Here is a 20,252-nt window from a genome sequence, read left to right as displayed (position 1 = left end):
GGGGTACTGGGTGAGGCTGTGTGTGTTTTTGGGGGGGTACAGGGTGAGGCTGTGTGTGTGTTTTTGGGGGGGGTACAGGGTGAGGCTGTGTGTGTGTTTTTGGGGGGGTACAGGGTGAGGCTGTGTGTGTGTTTCGGTGGGGGTACTGGGTGAGGCTGTGTGTGTGTTTTTGTGCGGGGGTACCGGGTGAGGCTGTGTCTGTGTTTTTTGGGGGGGGTACAGGGTGAGGCTGTGTGTGTGTGTTTTTGGGGGGGTACAGGGTGAGGCTGTGTGTGTGTTTTTGGGGGGGGTACAGGGTGAGGCTGTGTGTGTGTTTTTGGGGGGGTACAGGGTGAGGCTGTGTGTGTGTTTCGCTGGGGGTACTGGGTGAGGCTGTGTGTGTGTTTTTGGGGGGGGTACAGGGTGAGGCTGTGTGTGTGTGTTTTGGGATGGGGGCGTGGATGAGGCTGTCAACGTGTCCTCGCGTCGCTGCCGCCTGTTGTCCTGAAGCGGGATCCGTCTAGGGGGCGGTCCCTCGCTAGTCCATTCCCCCTGAGTCTCCGGTTGTTCTGGGTAGGGGGTATCCGACAACCATTCTTTGACAGAGAGAGAGAGAGCTGCTCAGCCCCGGCAGGTAACCGCGGCGGGGAGGCGGGATGTAGCGCTGGGCCTGGGCCGGCTCGGTTTCCTCGTCCCGGTGGGTAATATTTACCCGAGCGGCCGGTTGGGCTGGGCCCAGTGTGCCCCTCGGGCTGTCCCTCTTGCCTGCAGGCCTCCCACCTACTCTCTGTATGTTCAGGTACCTTCCTACCCCTCCAGCCGCCATCCCCGGGATTTAATTTTTTAAAGTGGATACAGGAAATGTGATTCCAACCCTGGCTGTCAGACTGGAAAATAAAACTTGTAGTCAGGAAGCGCTTCTCCTCTCCCAAAGTGTTTGACGGTACCAGTCGGAGTCCAGCCACTGTTGTCATGTGGAAAGTACCAAAAGACCACGAGTTCCCCGAAATAGCTCGTAAACTGTTTGTTATGATGTTACAGTAGGGTTAAATATCGACCTGCTTATCAGGGAGAACCCTCCTCTGCTTCATCACTGTCAGGTAGATTTCAGGGGGCGACTGGGAATTTTGTTTAACGTCTTTTTTGAAAAAAAAAATCCATGTCTGCAAAAAAAGTGCTATAACTGTGCAGCCCTATGTTGAGTGTTTAGATTGTACCTTGCCATCTCTGCTCTGAGTCCAGCAGCGTTGTCAGGGAGCAGCTGGTTGTCCTGAAGCAATATTACCTCTTACAGGCTAATTCAAACTTGACTTCCGGTGTTTCAAATAAATGAAAGGTTTTCTATGGTGTTGACAGTTGACAACCACTTTGAATTGTTATCCACAAGAATCATCTGGCTACCTTTTATTCTCCATCCCATTCCAACTCCAGCTCTTTTGGTCATGACTACTGCTCCCAATGTGTTCTAGGGATGCTTGATGTAAATTTGAAGCATAATATGTCAGTTATGCAATTTACTGTCTTCTGAATTCAACATAAAATTCATCAATGTCAAATCAAAATCTTTGCCAATTTTTTTTTAGACGTCAGTTGTTCCCTTCAGCCATCATCCCTTTATTCATTAATTGTCTCTTGCAATTAACCTCATTGCAGATCGTCCCTTTTGTTCTTCCCCATTGTCCCATATTTCCTCCTCTCTCTCTTTGCTTAAAATATGTTATCTCTGATTTTTTGAAGTTCCGACTCTCATCATGCATTAATTTTGTTTCTCTCCTGATGATTCCTGACTGCTACGTATTTGTAACATTTTCTGTTTCTGTTGCCTCATATTAAGGATACTTTCTATTTGTATCAGGCCCTTCTGAACTGTAGAGGTTATGTTGTGTAATGGGTGATTAATTGTACAGATTTCCTGTCAGAGTGGCTACACATCTACCAAGACTTTGAGATTCAGGAATCTATTTACATTTGTGGAAGTTTTCACTTTTGTTTGTGGAAATCTGGCACTGTTTTCATAAGTACGTACTTAGCATTGTGGTTTGGTGATAACCCTTTTCACCAGATCAGAATACTTTTACATTTAAGGCTTACTGTAGTATTTGAACATCATCTAAACTCTTTCGTGCATTACTGAAGGAGTGCTGCATTATTGGATGTTCAGTTGAGGTTCTGTGTACGTATTCACGGATAATAAAGATTCTGCTATACCATTCAGAGGTGTGCAGAGTGCGTTCGCTGAAGCGACATCACTAAAAAAAGTTATCCTTCTTTTCTGTAATAAAACAAAGAACTGCAGATGCTAGAAATCTGAAACAAAAACAGAAACTGGAGAAACTCAACAGGTCTGACAGCATCTGTGGAGAGAAAACAGAGTTAGTATTTCGATTCCATTGACCCTTCCTTCACTGGAACCAAAATAATTATTCTGAGTGTTTGCTTTTTAATAACACATATATGTGAAACAGTTAACTTAATGTTTTGACTCTTTCTGTAATTTGTTGCAGTAATTAATAAATTATTGGTCCTGAATAACATAATTAGATTGTTACTTATAAATTTCCATGTGCAACTTTCAGTGACTGCATTGGATTTATTAAGGCTATCACTTTACTTGTGTGTGGTCCCTCCAAAATGGGGAGAAGCTTCAGTAAACTCATCAAAGTAAACTAAACTATACATGCCTCTCTATCTGTGGGAGTATGCCTATCATGAATGCTCGATTTGAGAGCCAGATTTTATACATTCACAGCTATCAACTGAATTGAAGATGTAAGTTTAAAGGAGATACATTTTTTTCTAAAGCTTTTTGTCTTGCACTTGTCAGGATAATTTGCTAAAATAACAATTCAAGGGAAAAGACAGTATATATACTTATGAATGGCGAATGCTTATTGGTTGGCAAGTAGACTCTGGTGGGCAAGTGGCAACCTATATTTAGTGCATTTTCCTTGAAAGCACCTTGGCCAGTCAGAGTCCACTTGCCAAATAATGCACACTCTCTTCTTGTATAGTACAAATCTTGCTTTTCCCCTTGAATTAGCATTCTTGAAAGTTGGAGTGCATGATAAAAAGCAACAAAAATTTCTTCTCAGTAATATTCAAGTTCTGAACTCTCGAAAGACTAATTAAAGATGTATCATCAGCATTGATTTTGGCTGAATGTGAAATGCTGTTTTTAAGGCAAGTCATCCATGCTGTGAGTAGAAAATAAAGTTTCTTCATTTACAGACTGTTATTATCACTCACTGTTATTAAATTGTAAATTGAACAGAAAAGCCTTACGGCTGCAGGTCGTGGTTAAATGTGGAAATTAAGAATTTGATGTCCGAGTTGCTGCTTTTGTGTGTTAGAGTTAGAAACTTAGGTCCTTTAAACAATCAAACAGGACAGCTCCAGTGTAACTGAAGAGCAGGTGATACTCCGAGCCAAAAATGATTGTGTTTATGAAAGCTGGAACGAGGTTCTTGTGCTGGTGGATACTACACTGGATGCACAGATGTCATTGTAAAGAACATCGATGTTCTAACAAACCTTGCAGACGTGCTCTTATAGCTGGTATGGATTGTTACCCATGTTATCATTTCCAAAGTTAGCAAGAAGGTGGCCAAGAGGTCCAAAATCAAATCCTTTGTGAAAGTGTGCAACCATAACCCCTGATGCTAATGCAATACTTTGCAGGCATTCCCTTGGATAAAGCCATTGTGAATAAAAAATGTTTTCACGGATCCAACATTCAGGCATGAAGCCAGAATAAAGTTTGACAAAAGGTACAGGGCAGAAAGGACTGAATGGTTCTTTCAGAAGCTCCGGTTCTGAATTGTAATTTGATATAGACAAATACCAATTTAAACTGAAAGAGCTGAGTTCTTAAATATTTTGTAAACACCATATTCAGCACATGTGCGACTTGAACTCCATTGTTCTCTCTGAGGTACTTGTGGTGCAGTGGTACTGTCTCTGCCTCTGATCCTGGAGGTCTAGGTTCAAGGCCCACTTGCTAGAGGTGTGTGTATATCTCAACAGGGTGATCAGAAATGTCGACAAGTGCTGTGTTCTGGGTGTGCTTATGGCATTGTGGTAGTATCTCTATCTCTTGGCCAAGAGGCTGAGATTCAAGTCCCATTTGTTCCATGCATGTTTAATAAAAGTTATGAGCAGATTGCTTTAGAAAGTATCAAGGGCTGTGTTTTGGCCGGAAGGCCCAGGTACAAATCCCACCTACTCCTGGGGTATGTCATAAAATGCCTGAATGGTGATTTCAAAGCAAAAAATGTGTAATAGCCATTCCAGCAAAAAGACACCTCTTTTTAAAAAATATGCTGTATTCACCCCAGAGAGGCTTAGTTTCTGGAAAGGGAAAGTTGGAAACAGATAATTGTGCTAAAAAAGAGATTTACCATAAAACCATTTTGTCTTTGTAACCATTCACTTATTTGGACAGCAAATAACTTTATGGATATCAGTATATGAATCAGTTAGCTCCTGTGTAAATTACTTGTTGATGTAACCAAGTCTTTAATTACTTCCTTGTAATTTTTTGGCACTGAAAGGGATCTTTAGCAAGTATAGCATCTGTTCACTTAATATTTAATTGTTATCAGACATTTTAAAAGATATAGTGTTTTAAACCTTTCCTTTCTAACTCTTTCTCCCTCTCACTCACTCACTCACTTTCAATCCCATCTTTCGTCTCTTTATTTTGCTTTTTCTACTTGATTTGACATTGAAACTAACTCACTTACAAATTCTTCAAGACAATTCTTCAACCAAAATAATTATTTTGTACATATCAGCTTGGGCCTAGTCAGACATGTGCTTGATCATTTGTAAAGGGCACTGTGTAAAATTCTGTGAACATTTTCTGGGACAGTTCAAGTATAATGAATAGCTGGAATCAGTTATTTACTGTTGTGAAATTGAGAACTTTGCCACTGTCTTTGTCCTACTCCAGAAACCCCTAACTTCCTAGTCCATAGCGTCAATTCCTCCCTGGCCACAATGTCAGGTTCAAATAGATTGAATGCCCCCTCTACATTCAGTATTACTTGGAGCCGAGCTTGCAAAGCCATTTTGTCTACAGCACAAAAATCCACCAATTTCCACCTCCGTGACATCATTTGACTTTCTCTCTGTCTGTTTGTTACTAACATCCCAATCAATGCTTTGTTATCTCCCAACTTTCATATTTCTTTACTGTTCTTTTTCATCTCCCATCTTCCTCCCTGAATAAATTTAAATTCGATCAAATCTGTGCTGCTGATATTCTAGCCTGCACCAAATCTCGTTTGCTGACTTCTAATACATTAACACAACATTTTAAAAAATTTTATCCTCATTCTGATTCTTCTGCAGTCTTGCCAGTTCCTAATCTTTGTAACCTTTAGAGTAGCAACTCCCCACTAACTCTACCTTCTTGTAACTCTGGCCTTTTGTACATTTCCCACCTTCACCCTACCATTGTTGATTCTGTCTTCAACATAGTAGATCTCACGCTCCGGAATCCCCTTCTCAAACGTAAACCTATCTACTACCTCATTTGACTTTGCTCTTTAAGACACTGCTTAAAACCTACAGCTTTTAAGTTTTTGGCCACCTGTTCAGTGTTTCCTTTGACATGTGTCTTTCTTTTGGTTTAATTATGCTCGTGTGATGTGTCTTGGGATGTTTTACTACATTATGTAGTTCATGTTGTAGATTACTAATTCCGTGTACCTGCTTGTAATACTAGCTACATATCTTTTCTCAGCCAGTGCTAATATAAAGATGGCTTGTTGAAATCTCGTCGTCTCTGGTTGTGAAGGAACGTGTGGAGATCCTGCAGACATCAGATGTAGGTGTTTATAAACAGCAAATATTTCTTTAAAATTGTATAAAATGAGGAATAAAATTAAATACCAGAAGGTTTAATTGCTGCATGAGTGTGGAGAAATGTATAGTGATTCCGTGGAGGTTTTGTTTCACTTTCACTGAACAGAATAAATGATTGCTGAGAGATTGTTAATGAAAAGTCACCTGTTCAACAGTATGGGATTACTTTACGAAAAGCTGCTACTACAATGTCATTTAGGGCTTCACAACAATGCCACGAAAATCATGTAATTAGTGTTATCATATAGCTGAGCAATGGAAAGCATGAAAGGTGTTATTGTTTAGGTTCTAGAATGTTCTATGGTGCATGAGTTCACACTGCAGTTTCACTTCAGATTTTTCAATAGCATTTCAAAATATATTCAGAGCACACTTGTTGGCTACTAGTTTTATTGATGGGAGCCATATGAAATGATTGATTTACAAGTCAAATGACAAATCAAGACATGGTCTCAGACAAGACCATACAGCAAAATGGATTGAAATGGGAAAAGTATAGTTAGAGAAAGCTTAATCATTAAAATCCTGTTTTGGTTATACTCCAAGCTCATTCAGTCAAAGAGGACATTGTTTCTCTTAATTCCAATAATCACCCATCAAGCAGTTATACACTTCAATATCATTTATAATTGTAAATTTGATATACGTCCCAGAAGTAGTGCCCCTATTGTTTTGGTTGAGACTGGCTCCACTAGAACAAATCAAATGTTACACAACTGTTTTCCCATCGAGACATCTGGGTTTTGTAGATATAATCATTTCCAAATTTAATGAATTATGTTTGTGCTGAACCCATGTGACTTTCAAACTGAAGTTAACAAATTAAGAATTTTTTTTGCAAAAGAATAGCATCATCCATGTGTGCGTGAGAACGGCTTGCATCCGTTTTGTAAAACAAACTGAAAAATATGGTCTCATGGTCCCTTTGAAGTTACCAACATTGGAAAAAACTTTCCATTATCAACCTGATGGGTTCTTATTATTTTAATAATTGCTCATTTAAATAACTCTCAGATGATCGTGTTACATTCAAAAACCGAAAACGACATGAACGTTTTGGACTACTGAAACATTGTTTTTCATATTATGGATAGCAATGATTTTTTTGAATGCATGATACAATCTTTAAACTGAAAAGTGCTCAAAATACTTGGAACTTTGAAGAAAAGTTAATTGAAATAAAGGGATGGACTAGTAAAAGCCTACAATTAAGTGAAAAGTATCTTCCCACATGGAGCACCTCATGGTTTTTGATATAGTTGTAAAGTTGAGCCTAGTTTGCGTTATACGATTTGTAAAGAGATTTGATGTTTGTGATAACAGTATAAGAAGATGAAAGGAGATAATAGACATCTACAGAGAAGGCTGCATTAAGAGACAGCTTGTTAATTTATGTATTTACATTGCACTATTTTTTAGCGTACAAAATGCCTAACAAATTTAGGAATGAAAATGCATTAAAGTCTAAAATTTGCAGTTTTTAACCCATACTCTGGTATCAAAAATACGCTTGGTAAATTAACTTCCAATAATTTTACACTATTAAATTTATCACTCAAAACCCAGGCCAGCTTGCTGTAAACAAGAGTGTTTGTCGTCATCACTCTGAAACTGTGTCTATTATTGACATGCACACTGTCAAACTCAGAAATCCAGAAATTGCTGTCGAAAATATCCTGCTGTTTCATGGGGTCAGCCGTCGCCAATTTTGCAAAATGCAAGCAACATGTAATTCAGTGATTTGATATGTATTTCACCTATTTCCACGCTGTTCTCAGTGTTAAAGCTATTCAAAAGTTGCACCTTGTTGAATGACTGTTCCTGACTTCTAATGATATACTAGTTCAAAATCACAGCCAAACCCCTCTGTCACAACCTCTGACTCCTGAAAAACTAATTTTACGAGCCAGGGATGGAAGTCACTTTCCCTAAAAAAAAACATGCTTTTTAAAATGAAAACTATTTTTTATGTTTGAGAAATTGTTTATGTTTCAGGTTGTACATTAATCTGTTAACTACAAAACCTGAGCCATCTTTTATGAGGAGATGTTGAATAGTTTAGTGTTATAGCCCAATAGAATTTAGAAGAGTGAGAGAAGACCTTTTTGAAACATGTAAGATACTTTGGGAGCTTGACAGATTAGATATGGAAAGGTGTCTAGGTGCAGCTGACCTTATTTTACTTCTTTGTTGTAAAACTGACTTGGGTGTGTGAAAACTTTGTGTTAGTTATGAGCTACTTTTGGTGTTCCTCTTTGGTTAGGCTGCTTTCTGGCTGAAATGTTGATATTTTTCCCCTTGGACATTCATTTGGACATCATTACTGATCAAACAAATTGATAATCTGTTCAGTAAACATCTGTCCCCCACGTGGATCATGTGATACAGATCACTTAGATCTTTGACTTGAACATCGGCATTATGGGTGCCAGTACTTCAATCTAGGATGCCCCCATACATTTCTACATTTGTTGTACTGGCAGAACATGGTGTTTGTATAATGAGACCATGCTGAGTGCACTTCTGTCAGCAGAAGAACACTATTTGGGCTGGCTTTACCCATAACATTTCTCTCATGGTTCTTCTCCAGACAGCAGCACAAGGACAGCCCTGGCATTCAAGTCCCCTAGATGGATGACCTTTTCTTCCTTTTCGGATGGCAATGAGAACTTCATAGAGGTCAGAGTAATAAAACCTTCCCTTAACATTTTCATCGGTTGTCATCATCATTGACTGAATAGCCTTCTTTGCATCATAACAATTTTCTGGTACTTGTAGTCATGAGTGGGAATAAATTCTGAGGACTGTGGCAAGTTGGCTACAGCTAAGATCTGGGTATTATGTGATGGGCCTTTCACTTGTAAAATTATGGGGCTGTGGTAGTACATCCCAGAACTATTTTGAATGGGGGTCTATTTTAGAAGGGTCGTTAGCAAATCCTGGCCTTCCACCAGGTGTAGCTTCAGCTACCCTTCTTCCAGAAGCTGGATCTCACTGAGGGCAACAATGTTAATTTGGTGTATTAATAGTTGTGATTACACTTTCAGTTCTTCTCTCCTTTTGATCATTCTCGAGATTATCCATAAGTATTCTAACGTTTCAAGTTGCAAAATTTAAAGAGTCTTCTTTCCTTGATCAGAAAAGTGGTGATCTGCAGGCTGTGGTTTCCCAGCCAGGAAAATGTGGGACTGACAATTTTTAGGGCACCTTCTGTAGCCTGTTCCCTGTTTGGAGTGAGCAAAGGACATTTCAATCCCAGCACAGCAGTCCAACAACAATCATGCATCTGCTGCCTATGCAGGTTTTTTACTGTGGCCTCCCAATGTTTGTAGTCCTGGGTCCATCACTAGAATACATGGAAAATGGACACTGGCCAAACTGTGTGTGAACGTGTTTGAAATGGAGATCTTGAAATGCTGTCATTGTTCACATAATCTTGATGGATTGGCAGTCTGATTGCAGTGATGTGTCAGTCACGATGATTGACACCAACTCATATCTACTTTCTTCATAGCTGGTGAGATGCACAGCCTCCCTTCACCTGTTTTGCCATTGAGGCTTTACATTTTGCTTGGCACAACACCCCTATCTTGCCACCACGGTTGACCCTATCGATAGCATGGAGATCCTGACAGTATCACTTGAGGGAGTTCCCTTGTATTTAGACAATGCCTTCCTAGTCTTTGGGATATTCCAACTTGCTTCACAACTATTTTGTTATATAAACAAATAAGTTGAACAGTAAATTTACAGTGAGTTACAAAGTTTACCTTCCAAAATTTCTTCAGTCACTTATTTCCTGTACAATACAACATCTACGTAAGGCAAATGTGAGATTCAGGCACGCTGAGACAATGGTGCAGAGGTTTCAATAAAGGAGAGTCTGGGGGCAGAGTTGGGTATGGTAGGCATTACAAAAGAGTAAGTGCTAGGAAAGCTAAAAGGGCTAAAAATTGATAAATCTCCTGGCCCCAATGGGCTACATCCTAGAGTTCTGAGGGAGGTGGCTGAGGAAATAGAAGAGGCTTTGGTTGTGATCTTTCAAAAGTCACTGGAGTCTGGGAAAGTCTCAGATGATTGGAAAATTGCTGTTGTAACCCCCTTGTTTAAGAAAGGATCAAGGCAAAAGATGGAAAATTATAGGCCGATTAGCCTAACCTCGGTTGTTGGTAAAATCTAGAATCCATTGTTAAGGATGAGATTTCTAAATTCTTGGAAGTGCAGGGTCGGGTTAGAACAAGTCAGCATGGATTTGGTAAGGCGAGGTCGTGCCTGACAAACCTGTAGAGAATTCGTTTGAAGAGGTAACAAGTAGGTTAGACCAGGGAAACCCAGTGGATGTTATCTATCTAGACTTGCAAAATACCTTTTGATAAGGTGCCTCATGGGAGGCTGCTGAGCAAGGTGAGGGCCCATGGTGTTCGAGGTGAGCGACTGGCTTGGATTGAGTATTGGCTGTCTGACAGAAGGCAGAGAGTTGGGATAAAAGGTTCTTTTTCGGAATGGCAACCGGTGACAAGTGGTGTCCTGCAGAGTTCAGTGTTGGGGCCGCAGCTGTTCACTTTATATATTAATGATCTGGATGAAGGGACTGGGGACATTCTGGCGAAGTTTGCCGATGATACGAAGATAGGTGGACAGGCAGGTAGTACTGAGGAGGTGGGGACGCTGCAGAAAGATTTAGACAGTTCAGGAGAGTGATCCAGGAAATGGCTGATGAAATTCAACGTGAGCAAATGTGAGATTTTGCACTTTGGAAAAAGAGTACAGGCATGGACTATTTTCTGAACGTTGAGAAAATTCGTAAAGCAGAAGTTCAAAGGGATCTGGGAGTGTTGGTCCAGGATTCTCTAAAAGTTAACTTGCAGGTAGAGTCCGTGATTAAGAAAGCGAATGTAATGTTGTCACTTATCTCAAGAGGGTTGGAATATAACAGCAGTGATGTGCTTCTGAGACTTTATAAAGATCTAGTTAGGCCCCATTTAGAATACTGTGTCCAATTTTGGGCCCCACACCTCGGGAAGGACATACTGGCACTGGTGCGTGTCCAGCAGAGATTCACACAGATGATCCCTGGAATGGTAGGTTTAACATACGATGAATGGCTAAGGATCCTGGGATTGTATTCATTAAAGTTTAGAAGGTTGAGGGGAGATCTAATAGAAACTTACAAGATAATGTATGGCTTAGAAGGGGTGGACGCTGGGAAGTTGTTTCCGTTAGGCAGGGAGATTAGGACCCGTGGGCACAGCCTTAGAATTAGAGGGGGTAAATTTAAAACGGAAATGAGGAAACATTTTTCAGGCAGAGAGTGGTGGGCCTATGGAATTCATTGCCACGGAGTGCAGTGAGGCCTGGACGTTAAATGCCTTCAAGGCAGAGATCGATAAATTCTTGATCTCACAAGGAATTAAGGGCTATGGGGAGAGTGCAGGGAAGTGGAGTTGAAATGCCCATCAGCCATGCTTTAAATGGCGGAGTGGACTCGATGAGCCGAATGGCCTTACCTCCACTCCTATGTCTTATGGTCTTATGGTTTCCTTTTGTAAAGAAAGTTGCTGTGCATACTACAGATCTACACTTTTGTCATTCATGGGAAGGGAACTGAAGAAAGGGAGAATTGCTATAATTACAGCTGGTGTTTGCTGAGCAAAAGTGTAAACCTTAATTCAATGCATTAGCTTATTTTATTTCATACGCCTGAGATGAACGCCATATAATAGAAACAAACAGTCATAGTATTTTGGTTATGTGTAAACTATCTGGTTACCTCAATTGTTATCATTTAACTGTCATCTTGTGTGGGGAATATTAAACTGAAGCACATTGTTCCGTCCTTGCTCCTCTAGATCCTTTATCAATTAGTTTATGTTTATGTATGCCTCTTACTCAGTTACTTATTAGAATGTTTGCTCAAATTGAAAAAAGTTGGATGTCTTTTGTACATTTTTTTAGGTGCAGCTCCTTAAGTTCTGGTATTGGAAAAGTTCAGATCAGAAATGTGTTGATACTCTTTTTTTAAGATATATCAAAGTATACTGAAAGTTAAAGTAGTACAGCATCTGAAGTGTTAAGCTTACATTTCAAATTATATGCGGTGAATAATCTCCTGCAAAATACTTTTATATTTGAGTTAACAGACATTAGAATACATCAGTCAAAATAGAAACCGAAAGAACTGTGAACGCTGTAAATCAGGAACAAAAACAGAAGTTGCTGGAAAAGCTCAGCAGGTCTGGCAGCATAAGTGAAGAGAAAGATCAGAGTTGACGTTTTGGGTTCAGTTCAGTTCTGCCACACCTGAGTTTTTCAAGCAATTTCTGCTTTTGTTCAGTCCAAATGGAATTTGTTTTTAATGTCAAATAATTGTCTTTTGTGCTATTATTAAATGTTATGGGACATCCGTATAGTTATTGAAATCAAATTCATGGATAGGCATTCTTAATTATCTTTGTTAATATCCTTTCTGTTAGATACATCACCTGTTTTTTAATCAACAGTATTCTGTCATCATTTGTACTCTCAAATCATTAAATTTCTTCTCACTATCTACATTATTTTGACAGTTGGTTGTTATATTGGTATATAAATCATAAATTTCTCTCCATTAGTTCATTTGGACCAAATACGTTGTCATCTATTTGTTGTCCTTATCAAGAGAATTTAAATATTTATGAAAATTGCTGGGTTTTTAAGAAGCTTAATATTGCAGTGTCATTGACTCCAACTTAGTAAGTTTTTATGTTGTCACCCTTCTCTCCATATTCATTGTTACAATTCCTAACTTTACATCTGTCAAGTTGAAATATGAATTGAGCAAATAGGAAGGGTGCTGCTATATCCTATCACATGACAAAATAAACTTGAGGAACAGTTTTCTGCAAAATATATAATTGCACAAAATACAGAATGCCAAATCACCATTTCATCTCCAAACTGAAAGGATTCGCTCCTAGTAAATTAACAATGGATATCGGAAAGTGATCATAGAAGATTTAAAAATAGATATGGAGTTCAGTTGTCAGTTAACGATGCGAGTTATGCTTCAACATTTTGATGTACACATATCCACTCTCTTCATATAATCATTTAAACAGTTTTGTTGTTTTTTTTCATAGGACCTCCCACTTGTGTGAGCCTGGTCCTACAGAAACAAATGGCACCTTAGAAGATCATCGGCATCTGCACTGTGCAGAATCACCAGAAGTGCTGTCAAAGCCTTTTCAAGCAAATTACATGTGTAAATCACTGCGTTATTGTGTGAGCCACTGTCTTTATGCAGTAATGACTAAACTGGAGGAGCTGAACAGAGAAGCAAATATGCATTCCTCAATTCGATATCTTGGCTACCTGGCAAATATAAGTTTGCTAGTGGCAATTTGTATGGGCCTGTACGTCCGATGGGAGAAAACGGAAAATATACTATTGCTTGTGATATTCATCCTGGGACTTTTTGTGCTTGGCATTGCTAGTATATTGTACTATTACTTCTCCATGGAAGCAGCAAGTTTGAGTTTGTCGCATCTCTGGTTTGGATTTTTACTTGGTCTTCTCTGTTTTATAGATAACTCTAAATTTAAAACTGATGCAAAAGAAGAAGCCACCAAATATTTACTATTGACCAGCATTTTGATTAGAATTTTGTGGTCAGTAGTGGAGCGAGTGTGTGGATGTGTCCGACACCAACCTGCCCTTTTAACATCTGCAGAATGTCTGGAGCTGGTTGGATTTGCTATAGCCAGCACTGCCATGTTGATGCCCAACTGCTTGAGTGTTATTTTACTTGTTTTTGCTTTGTCAATGTTGATTGTTGATTTACGGATGAAGTCCTTCCTGGCAGTTCCAAACTTGATAATCTTTGCAGTGATTACGTCCCTGTTGTTTTTTCCATCTTTGAAAATTAGCACTAATCCCTTTGCCTTGGCTTGTTATTTCAGCCGTCTGATTTGTGACCCATTACTGGATCTTTACTTTAGTGGTTTATCTGTTACTGAACGTTGGAAACCTTACCTCTATGGCCGGACACTATGTAGACGAATTTCAATTCTTCCTGTAGCAGCTATTGAGCTGATATTCTTCATTCTTGCTGCATTAAAGTTAAATAACTTAGACCGCTGGTATTTTACGATACCAGGATTTTCTATCTTTGGGATCTTCTGGTTGATCTGCCATATAATTTTTCTCATAACTTTCTGGGGTTTTCATACTAAGCTCAATGACTGTCAAAAAATCTACTATACTCATAGAATAGATAATAAGAGTCTGGACTGTGTTATGGCATCCAAAGGAATGCGTCATTTTTGCTTGATTTCTGAGCGGTTGGTCTTTTTCAGCCTATTTTCCACGGCAGTGCTGGGTGCAGTCTCTTGGCAGGTATGTGTTATAATATTTGAAATTACCATTAGTTTGTCCATGTGCATTGATTTACCAAGTCAATTTACAAATGTTTACTAGGTACTTTTCATAAACTTTTAAGAGTTTGATCTATTGATGTATTTTTATGTGAATGTGTACACGTCTATAAAGGCAAGGTAGCTTCATAATCACTTAGTCATTTTTTAAGGAAATGTTGTGGTTAAAACCAAGAGCCTGTAATAGTTAGCATGCAAGGAGGCAGAGCATAGTGTTTTGAAAAGTTGTTTACTTATTTGCAGGCCTCATTGTGGTAATGAGCACACTTGAATGTTTTAAGATCTTTTGTCTTAATTTTGTTTTAAATATGCACTGCATAAGACCTCTTTAGGAACTGGAAGTTTAAAGTGTGTTATTAGTCACTCTCGTACCTAAATAAATCAATTTGTTTTATCAATTAATTTTTGACAAATGTCATAAATGCCTGAAAGTTATTTACCTGTTCACTTGGGTGAAGAACCAAAGGGTGTGTTGAAGCATCCTTTTTGAAATCCTAGAAGCAAAATTGCAAAATTGCAGGCTGTTGGGAAAGATTGAGAAAAAGAATCGATCAACAAGTCACATGGTAACAGGAATCAAAAGTTTAAAGAAAGGGAAACCACTTAAAAAAAAATATTGGTGGTGATGAACATGACAGCTACCAAGCTATTGCTCATGTCTCTTAAAGAAAGCTAAAATAACATGTGGCTTTCATATAATTATTCTCCAATAATGCCACAGTTTTATTGCTGTAACAGCCTACCTTCCTGCAGTCAAGGAAGAATTGTAACAATGGCCTTGCAATGACAGATGGAAAGAACATAACTTGGGATACCAGAGTCAGATGCTGTTTTTTTTAGTGGTGGCTAGGGCATTTCTGGGAGGATAATGGACGTTTTTTAAGATTTCCTGTAGCATTTGTATTACTGCTGCAAAGGTGAGAGAATAAGTACTGATTTATAGTGAAACATAATTTATTTTTGTTTAATATCTTGTGATTTATGATATAAATGGTTAACCCTTTTAACCTTGTTCATTGCAAATGTGCTGACACATAAAATGAAATATTTATTTTCTATTTTCTACAGCCAACGAATGGGTCATTCATGAGTGTGTTCCTCATTGTTTTACCGTTGGAATCCTTAGCTCATGGTCTTTTCCATGAATTGGGTAACTGTTTAGGAGGAACGTGCGTCGGATATGCCATTGTAATTCCTACAAATTACTGCAGGTATCTTTCTGTATTAAGAACTGCAATTGCGGCAGGCATATTATTCTAACAGGGTCAGTGCATTTGCTGTTTGTAAACTTGTAATCATAATGCTTGTCTCTCTACACTACTTTGCCAGTTAGCTGTTACTTTATAATAGTATGTAACATTTAAACATCCATATTGTTTTCTTAACAGTTTATCAAAATTGATCAAAAACTAATGGATTGCTTTAGAAAGCAGACTTGCTGTTATATATCTGTGCATGTGGTAATGCCATTGTTAGAAATGTATTACAATGTCGTGGTACATTAAGGACTTCATGTGGTAGTGTATAAACTGACTACAAAGCTCAAGCAAGTTAACATCTCATGGATCGAGCATTTTGTTCCCACCTTTGAAACACTGATGAAAAGTAATTAAGCCGAAGAGATAACTCTTTCTCTGCACAGAACTGATCTGTTGAGTATTTCCATTATTTTCTGTTTATACTTATGAGCCTCCCATTCCTGCTTAATTAATATAACTGTCAAACTTTCATCTGTTGCTATGTCGCTTACCCCCCAGAAAAATCCAAATGTCCATTCTACTGACTAGATGTAACCAAAAAGACTGAGGTAGATGATACAATGTGAGGCTGGATGAACACAGCAGGCCAAGCAGCATCTCAGGAGCACAAAAGCTGACGTTTCGTGCCTAGACCCTTCATCAGAGAGGGGGATGGGGTGAGGGTTCTGGAATAAATAGGGAGAGAGGGGGAGGCGGACCGAAGATGGAGAGGAAAGAGGATAGGTGGAGAGAGTATAGGTGGGGAGGTAGGGAAGACGGACAGGTCAAGGAGGTGGGATGAGGTTAGTAGGTGGATGGGGGTGCGGCTTGGGGTGGGAGGAAGAACAGGTTAGGGAGGCAGAGACAGGTTGGACTGGTTTTGGGATGCAGTGGGTGGAGGGGAAGAGCTGGGCTGGTTGTGTGGTGCAGTGGGGGGAGGGGACAAACTGGGCTGGTTTAGGGATGCAGTTGGGGAAGGGGAGATTTTGAAACTGGTGAAGTCCACATTGATACCAGCATCTGTAGTACCCATTATCTCAGACTGAGGTAGATGTTGCCTACATTTCTTTCGTAAAGCCTTTGTCAAGGTTTCACATGGTAGCTTGATTAATAAAGTTAGATCTCATGGGATTCAGGGAGAGCTTGCCAATTGGACACAAAATTGGCTTGATGGTAGGAGACTGTTGGTCATAAGCATCCAGTCTGAAAAACAATACTGTGCCACCACCCTCTGTGTTTCACAGGGATCGGGCCCACCGTTGTTTGTCACTTATATAACTGATTTGGATGAGAATTTAGGAGGCATGGTTAGTAAATTTCTAACTCATAGCAAAATTGGTGGTGTAGTGGACAGTGATTAAGATTACAAAGGGATTTTGATCAGTTGGGCCAATGAGCTGAGGAGTGGGAGATGGAGTTTAATGTGGATAAATATGAGGTGTTGCATTTTGGTATGAAACAAACAAGGACAGGATTTGTGCAGTTAGTGATGTGGCCCTGGATTGTGTTGTCCAACAGAGACTTACGGGTTCTAGTACACTGTTCTTTGCAAGTTGGATCACAGGCAGACTAGTTAAGAAAGCATTTAGCACGCTTGCCTCATTACTCAGAACATTGAGTATTCCAGTTGGGACATCAAATAGAGGTTGTACAGTGTGTTGATGAGGCCTCTTCTGGAGTACCGTGTGCAGTGTATTCATAGAACATTACAGCACAGTACAGGCCCTTCGGCCCTCGATATTGTGCTATAGGAAGGATGTTATTAAATTGGAGATGTTGCCAGGAATTGAGGGTTTGAGTTATAAGGATAGGTTGGGACTCTTTTTCACTGGAGCATCAGAAGCTATGGAGTAATCTTAGAGAGTTTTATAAAATCATGAGGGGCACAGATAAGACAAATAGCAAAGGTCTTTTTTCCAGGGATAGGGAGTGCAAAACTCGGGGACGTATTTTTAAGATGAGAGGAGAAAGGTGTAAAATGGACCTGAGGGGCAACTTTTCCGCACAGTTCATGTGTGGAATTAACTGCCAGAGGAAGTGGTAGATACAGGTACGGTTCCCAACATTTAAAAGACATTTAGAAAGGTACTAGAATAGGAAACATTTAAACAGATACCAGCCAAATGCAGGCAAGTGAGAATAGTTTAGTTTGGGAAACTTGATTGGCATGGATGAGCTGGACTGAAGAGTATGTTTCCGTGCCGTATGTTGCTATATTTAAGTAACAGTGGAAATAGAAAATAGTAATAGCCAACTGGGTAAGAAAGTGGTTTAAACTGAAGTGAGACATCTGGCATTAGTTGAGTTGAAATGAGTGTTCAACAATATTTTTCTGTCTACATCAGATATTGCATATCAGATCAAATCCATTAGTGATAGAGTACTCTTTTGCTAATTACAGAATTGTTGTGCAAATGAAAACCATTCAGCTGATCTAATCTGCAGCCCATCTTTGAATGAAAATCGTTGATGTGGTGCCGTTCTTCCATCCTTTTTGTGCGATTCTGCATACTATTTTTGGTTGAATGATCATCTAATACCCTCTGAATTAATATTTTAACGAATATCTATCGCTTAGGTTGTGGTTGGAATTGTTGGTTGGTTTGTCAAGCTGACCAACTGTCCCTCGTTTTAATACACTCTGACGTAAAGGACATCAGTTTGACCGGGACTAAGTTACAGTACTAGGACAAGCGAGACAAAGACAAGCATGAGAATTCCTGGACGCCTGGTTTTCAACCGCTGACGCAATTACAAACATTTTGAAATAGCTCATATCCACATACCACTATGGTACGAAACCAAAAACGAGACTGCCCCCAATGACACACCAAATTCAGAGCGGGACGAAACAACAGCACATCAACGGAGGCTACACAGTACTGATTATGTCACCTAGAAAAGAGATGAAACGTTTACATGAAAACCAGTTAGCTCAGCAAACCAACCAACAACTCCACCCTCTTGAATACCTCAATTAAAACTACCCGATACATGTCCAAGCAGTGCATTCCAGATCTGATCCAGTCACTGTCTGAAAATTTTTTTCCCTCAACTCATGGTTACTTCATTAGCAAATTACTTTAAATCTGTGCCCTCTTGTTCTCGATCCTTTGACAAGCAGGAATAACTGTCTGTTCTCTGTCTACTCTGACCAGAGCCTTCGTGTGGAATCTTCAATCAGATCTCCCCATTGCCTTCTCCTTTCCAAGTAAAATAGTCCCAACTTCCCAAATCCATCTTAATAACTGAAATTTCTCATCCTGGCGCCATTTTCCTAAACCCCTCTAATGCATTCACATTTTTCCTGAAATGTGACACGTATAAATGAACATAATATTCCAGCTAAGATGTAACAGACTCTGCATAACTTTACTGTTTTTTTACTCCGTGCCCCAATTTGGAAAGTCTCAGATACTTTAAGCTTTATTAACTGCTTTCTCAATCTACTTAGCCACCTTTTAATGACTTATGACCAGTGCACCAAAGTCTCCCAGTTCCTGCACAGCCTTTAGAGTAATAATTTTTATTTTATACTGACTTGCTGTGTTCTTTTGAACAGAATGGACGGCCTTACACGTGTCCACATTAAACTTCACTAACATCAATATCCTTTGAAGAGGATCTTGGAATGCATGTACACTGTTGCGGCTAGTCACAACCGCACTGGTGAAAAACAACTATCTAACTATTCTAACAGAGATAGTAGGAACTGCAGATGCTGGAGAATCCCAGATGGGTTTCCAATGCGTGGCCTTTGGCTTCGCATGCGTTGGCATTGCAAGTGCACATCTGAATATTTCTTAATTGTTTTGAGGGATTCTGCCTCTCTTATCCTTCAAGGCAGTGAGTTTCAGATTCCCACCACCCTCTGGGTAAAAAAGTTTTTCCTCTCATCCCCTCTAAGTCTCCTACCCCATACATTTTGAATCTATCTTCTCCCCCCCCCCCCCCCCCAAATCAATGAGCCCTCCACCAAGGAGAACATTTTCTTCCTGGCTACCTTTATCTGTGCCCCTCAATCAAGTCCCCTCTTAATTTCATCTGATCTAAAGAAAACAATCACAGTCTGTTCAATGTCTGCTCTGTACTGAAACTCTCCAGCCCAGGCACCATCTTGGTAAATCTTCTCTGCACTACCCCAGTGCTGTCACATCTCTCCTATGGTGAGGATTCCAGAATTGTACACCATACCCCAGCTGTGGCCCAACCAATATTCTATACAGTTTCAGCATCTGCTACTAGACCTCTGCTATTCTGTGAAGTTCTTCATTGGCCTCCTCACAGTTCACAATGCTTCCAAGATTTGCATCATCATTCAAAATTTTCTCCTGCACTCTGAGATCTGGAGCATTAATAAAAATTAGGAAAAGCAAGGATTCTAATACTGACCACAGGAGAACTGGACCACATACCTATGTTCAGACTCAAAAATATCCATAACTGTCACTCAGCCAATTTTGTATCTGTGTTTGAACTATCCCTTTTATTCCATGACCTGCAGCTTTTACTTCAGATTTGTTGTGTGGCTGTGTATGGAATGCCTTTTAAAAGTCTATGTAGATTTTATCAATGCCCTTAACATCATCAACCCTCTCCGTTACTTCAAACAATTGCAAGTTAGTGAAATATGATGTACTGTGGCCTCACAGTGCCAGCGTCCCGGGTTTGATTCCACCCTCGGGCATCTGTCTTTGTGGAGTTTGCACACTCTCCCTGTGTCTGCCTGGGTTTCCTCTGGGTCCTCTGGTTTCCA

The 20,252-nt window shown here is 39.7% G+C and overlaps 1 protein-coding gene across 3 annotated transcripts in view; it reads left to right on the top strand.

Moving 5' to 3' along the window:
* Positions 1–483: 483 nt before the first annotated feature.
* tmem168b (transmembrane protein 168b) overlaps positions 484–20,252 on the top strand; it is a 46,343-nt gene continuing 26,574 nt past the window's right edge. The window contains exons 1-5 of one of the 3 annotated variants that reach the window (XM_048549006.2): positions 484–613; positions 5,726–5,809; positions 8,438–8,526; positions 12,966–14,220; positions 15,327–15,469. In XM_048549006.2, coding sequence (XP_048404963.2) covers positions 13,084–14,220; positions 15,327–15,469 — 1,280 coding nt within the window. In that variant the 5' untranslated portion in view covers positions 484–613; positions 5,726–5,809; positions 8,438–8,526; positions 12,966–13,083. The remainder of the gene's footprint in view (positions 614–5,725; positions 5,810–8,437; positions 8,527–12,965; positions 14,221–15,326; positions 15,470–20,252) is intronic. The other 2 variants (XM_048549007.2, XM_048549008.2) reach the window with 2 other exon arrangements.

Source organism: Stegostoma tigrinum, chromosome 18 (genome assembly GCF_030684315.1).
Source record: "Stegostoma tigrinum isolate sSteTig4 chromosome 18, sSteTig4.hap1, whole genome shotgun sequence".
NCBI lineage: Eukaryota > Metazoa > Chordata > Chondrichthyes > Orectolobiformes > Stegostomatidae > Stegostoma > Stegostoma tigrinum.
This window is presented reverse-complemented; position numbering and strand designations above follow the sequence as displayed.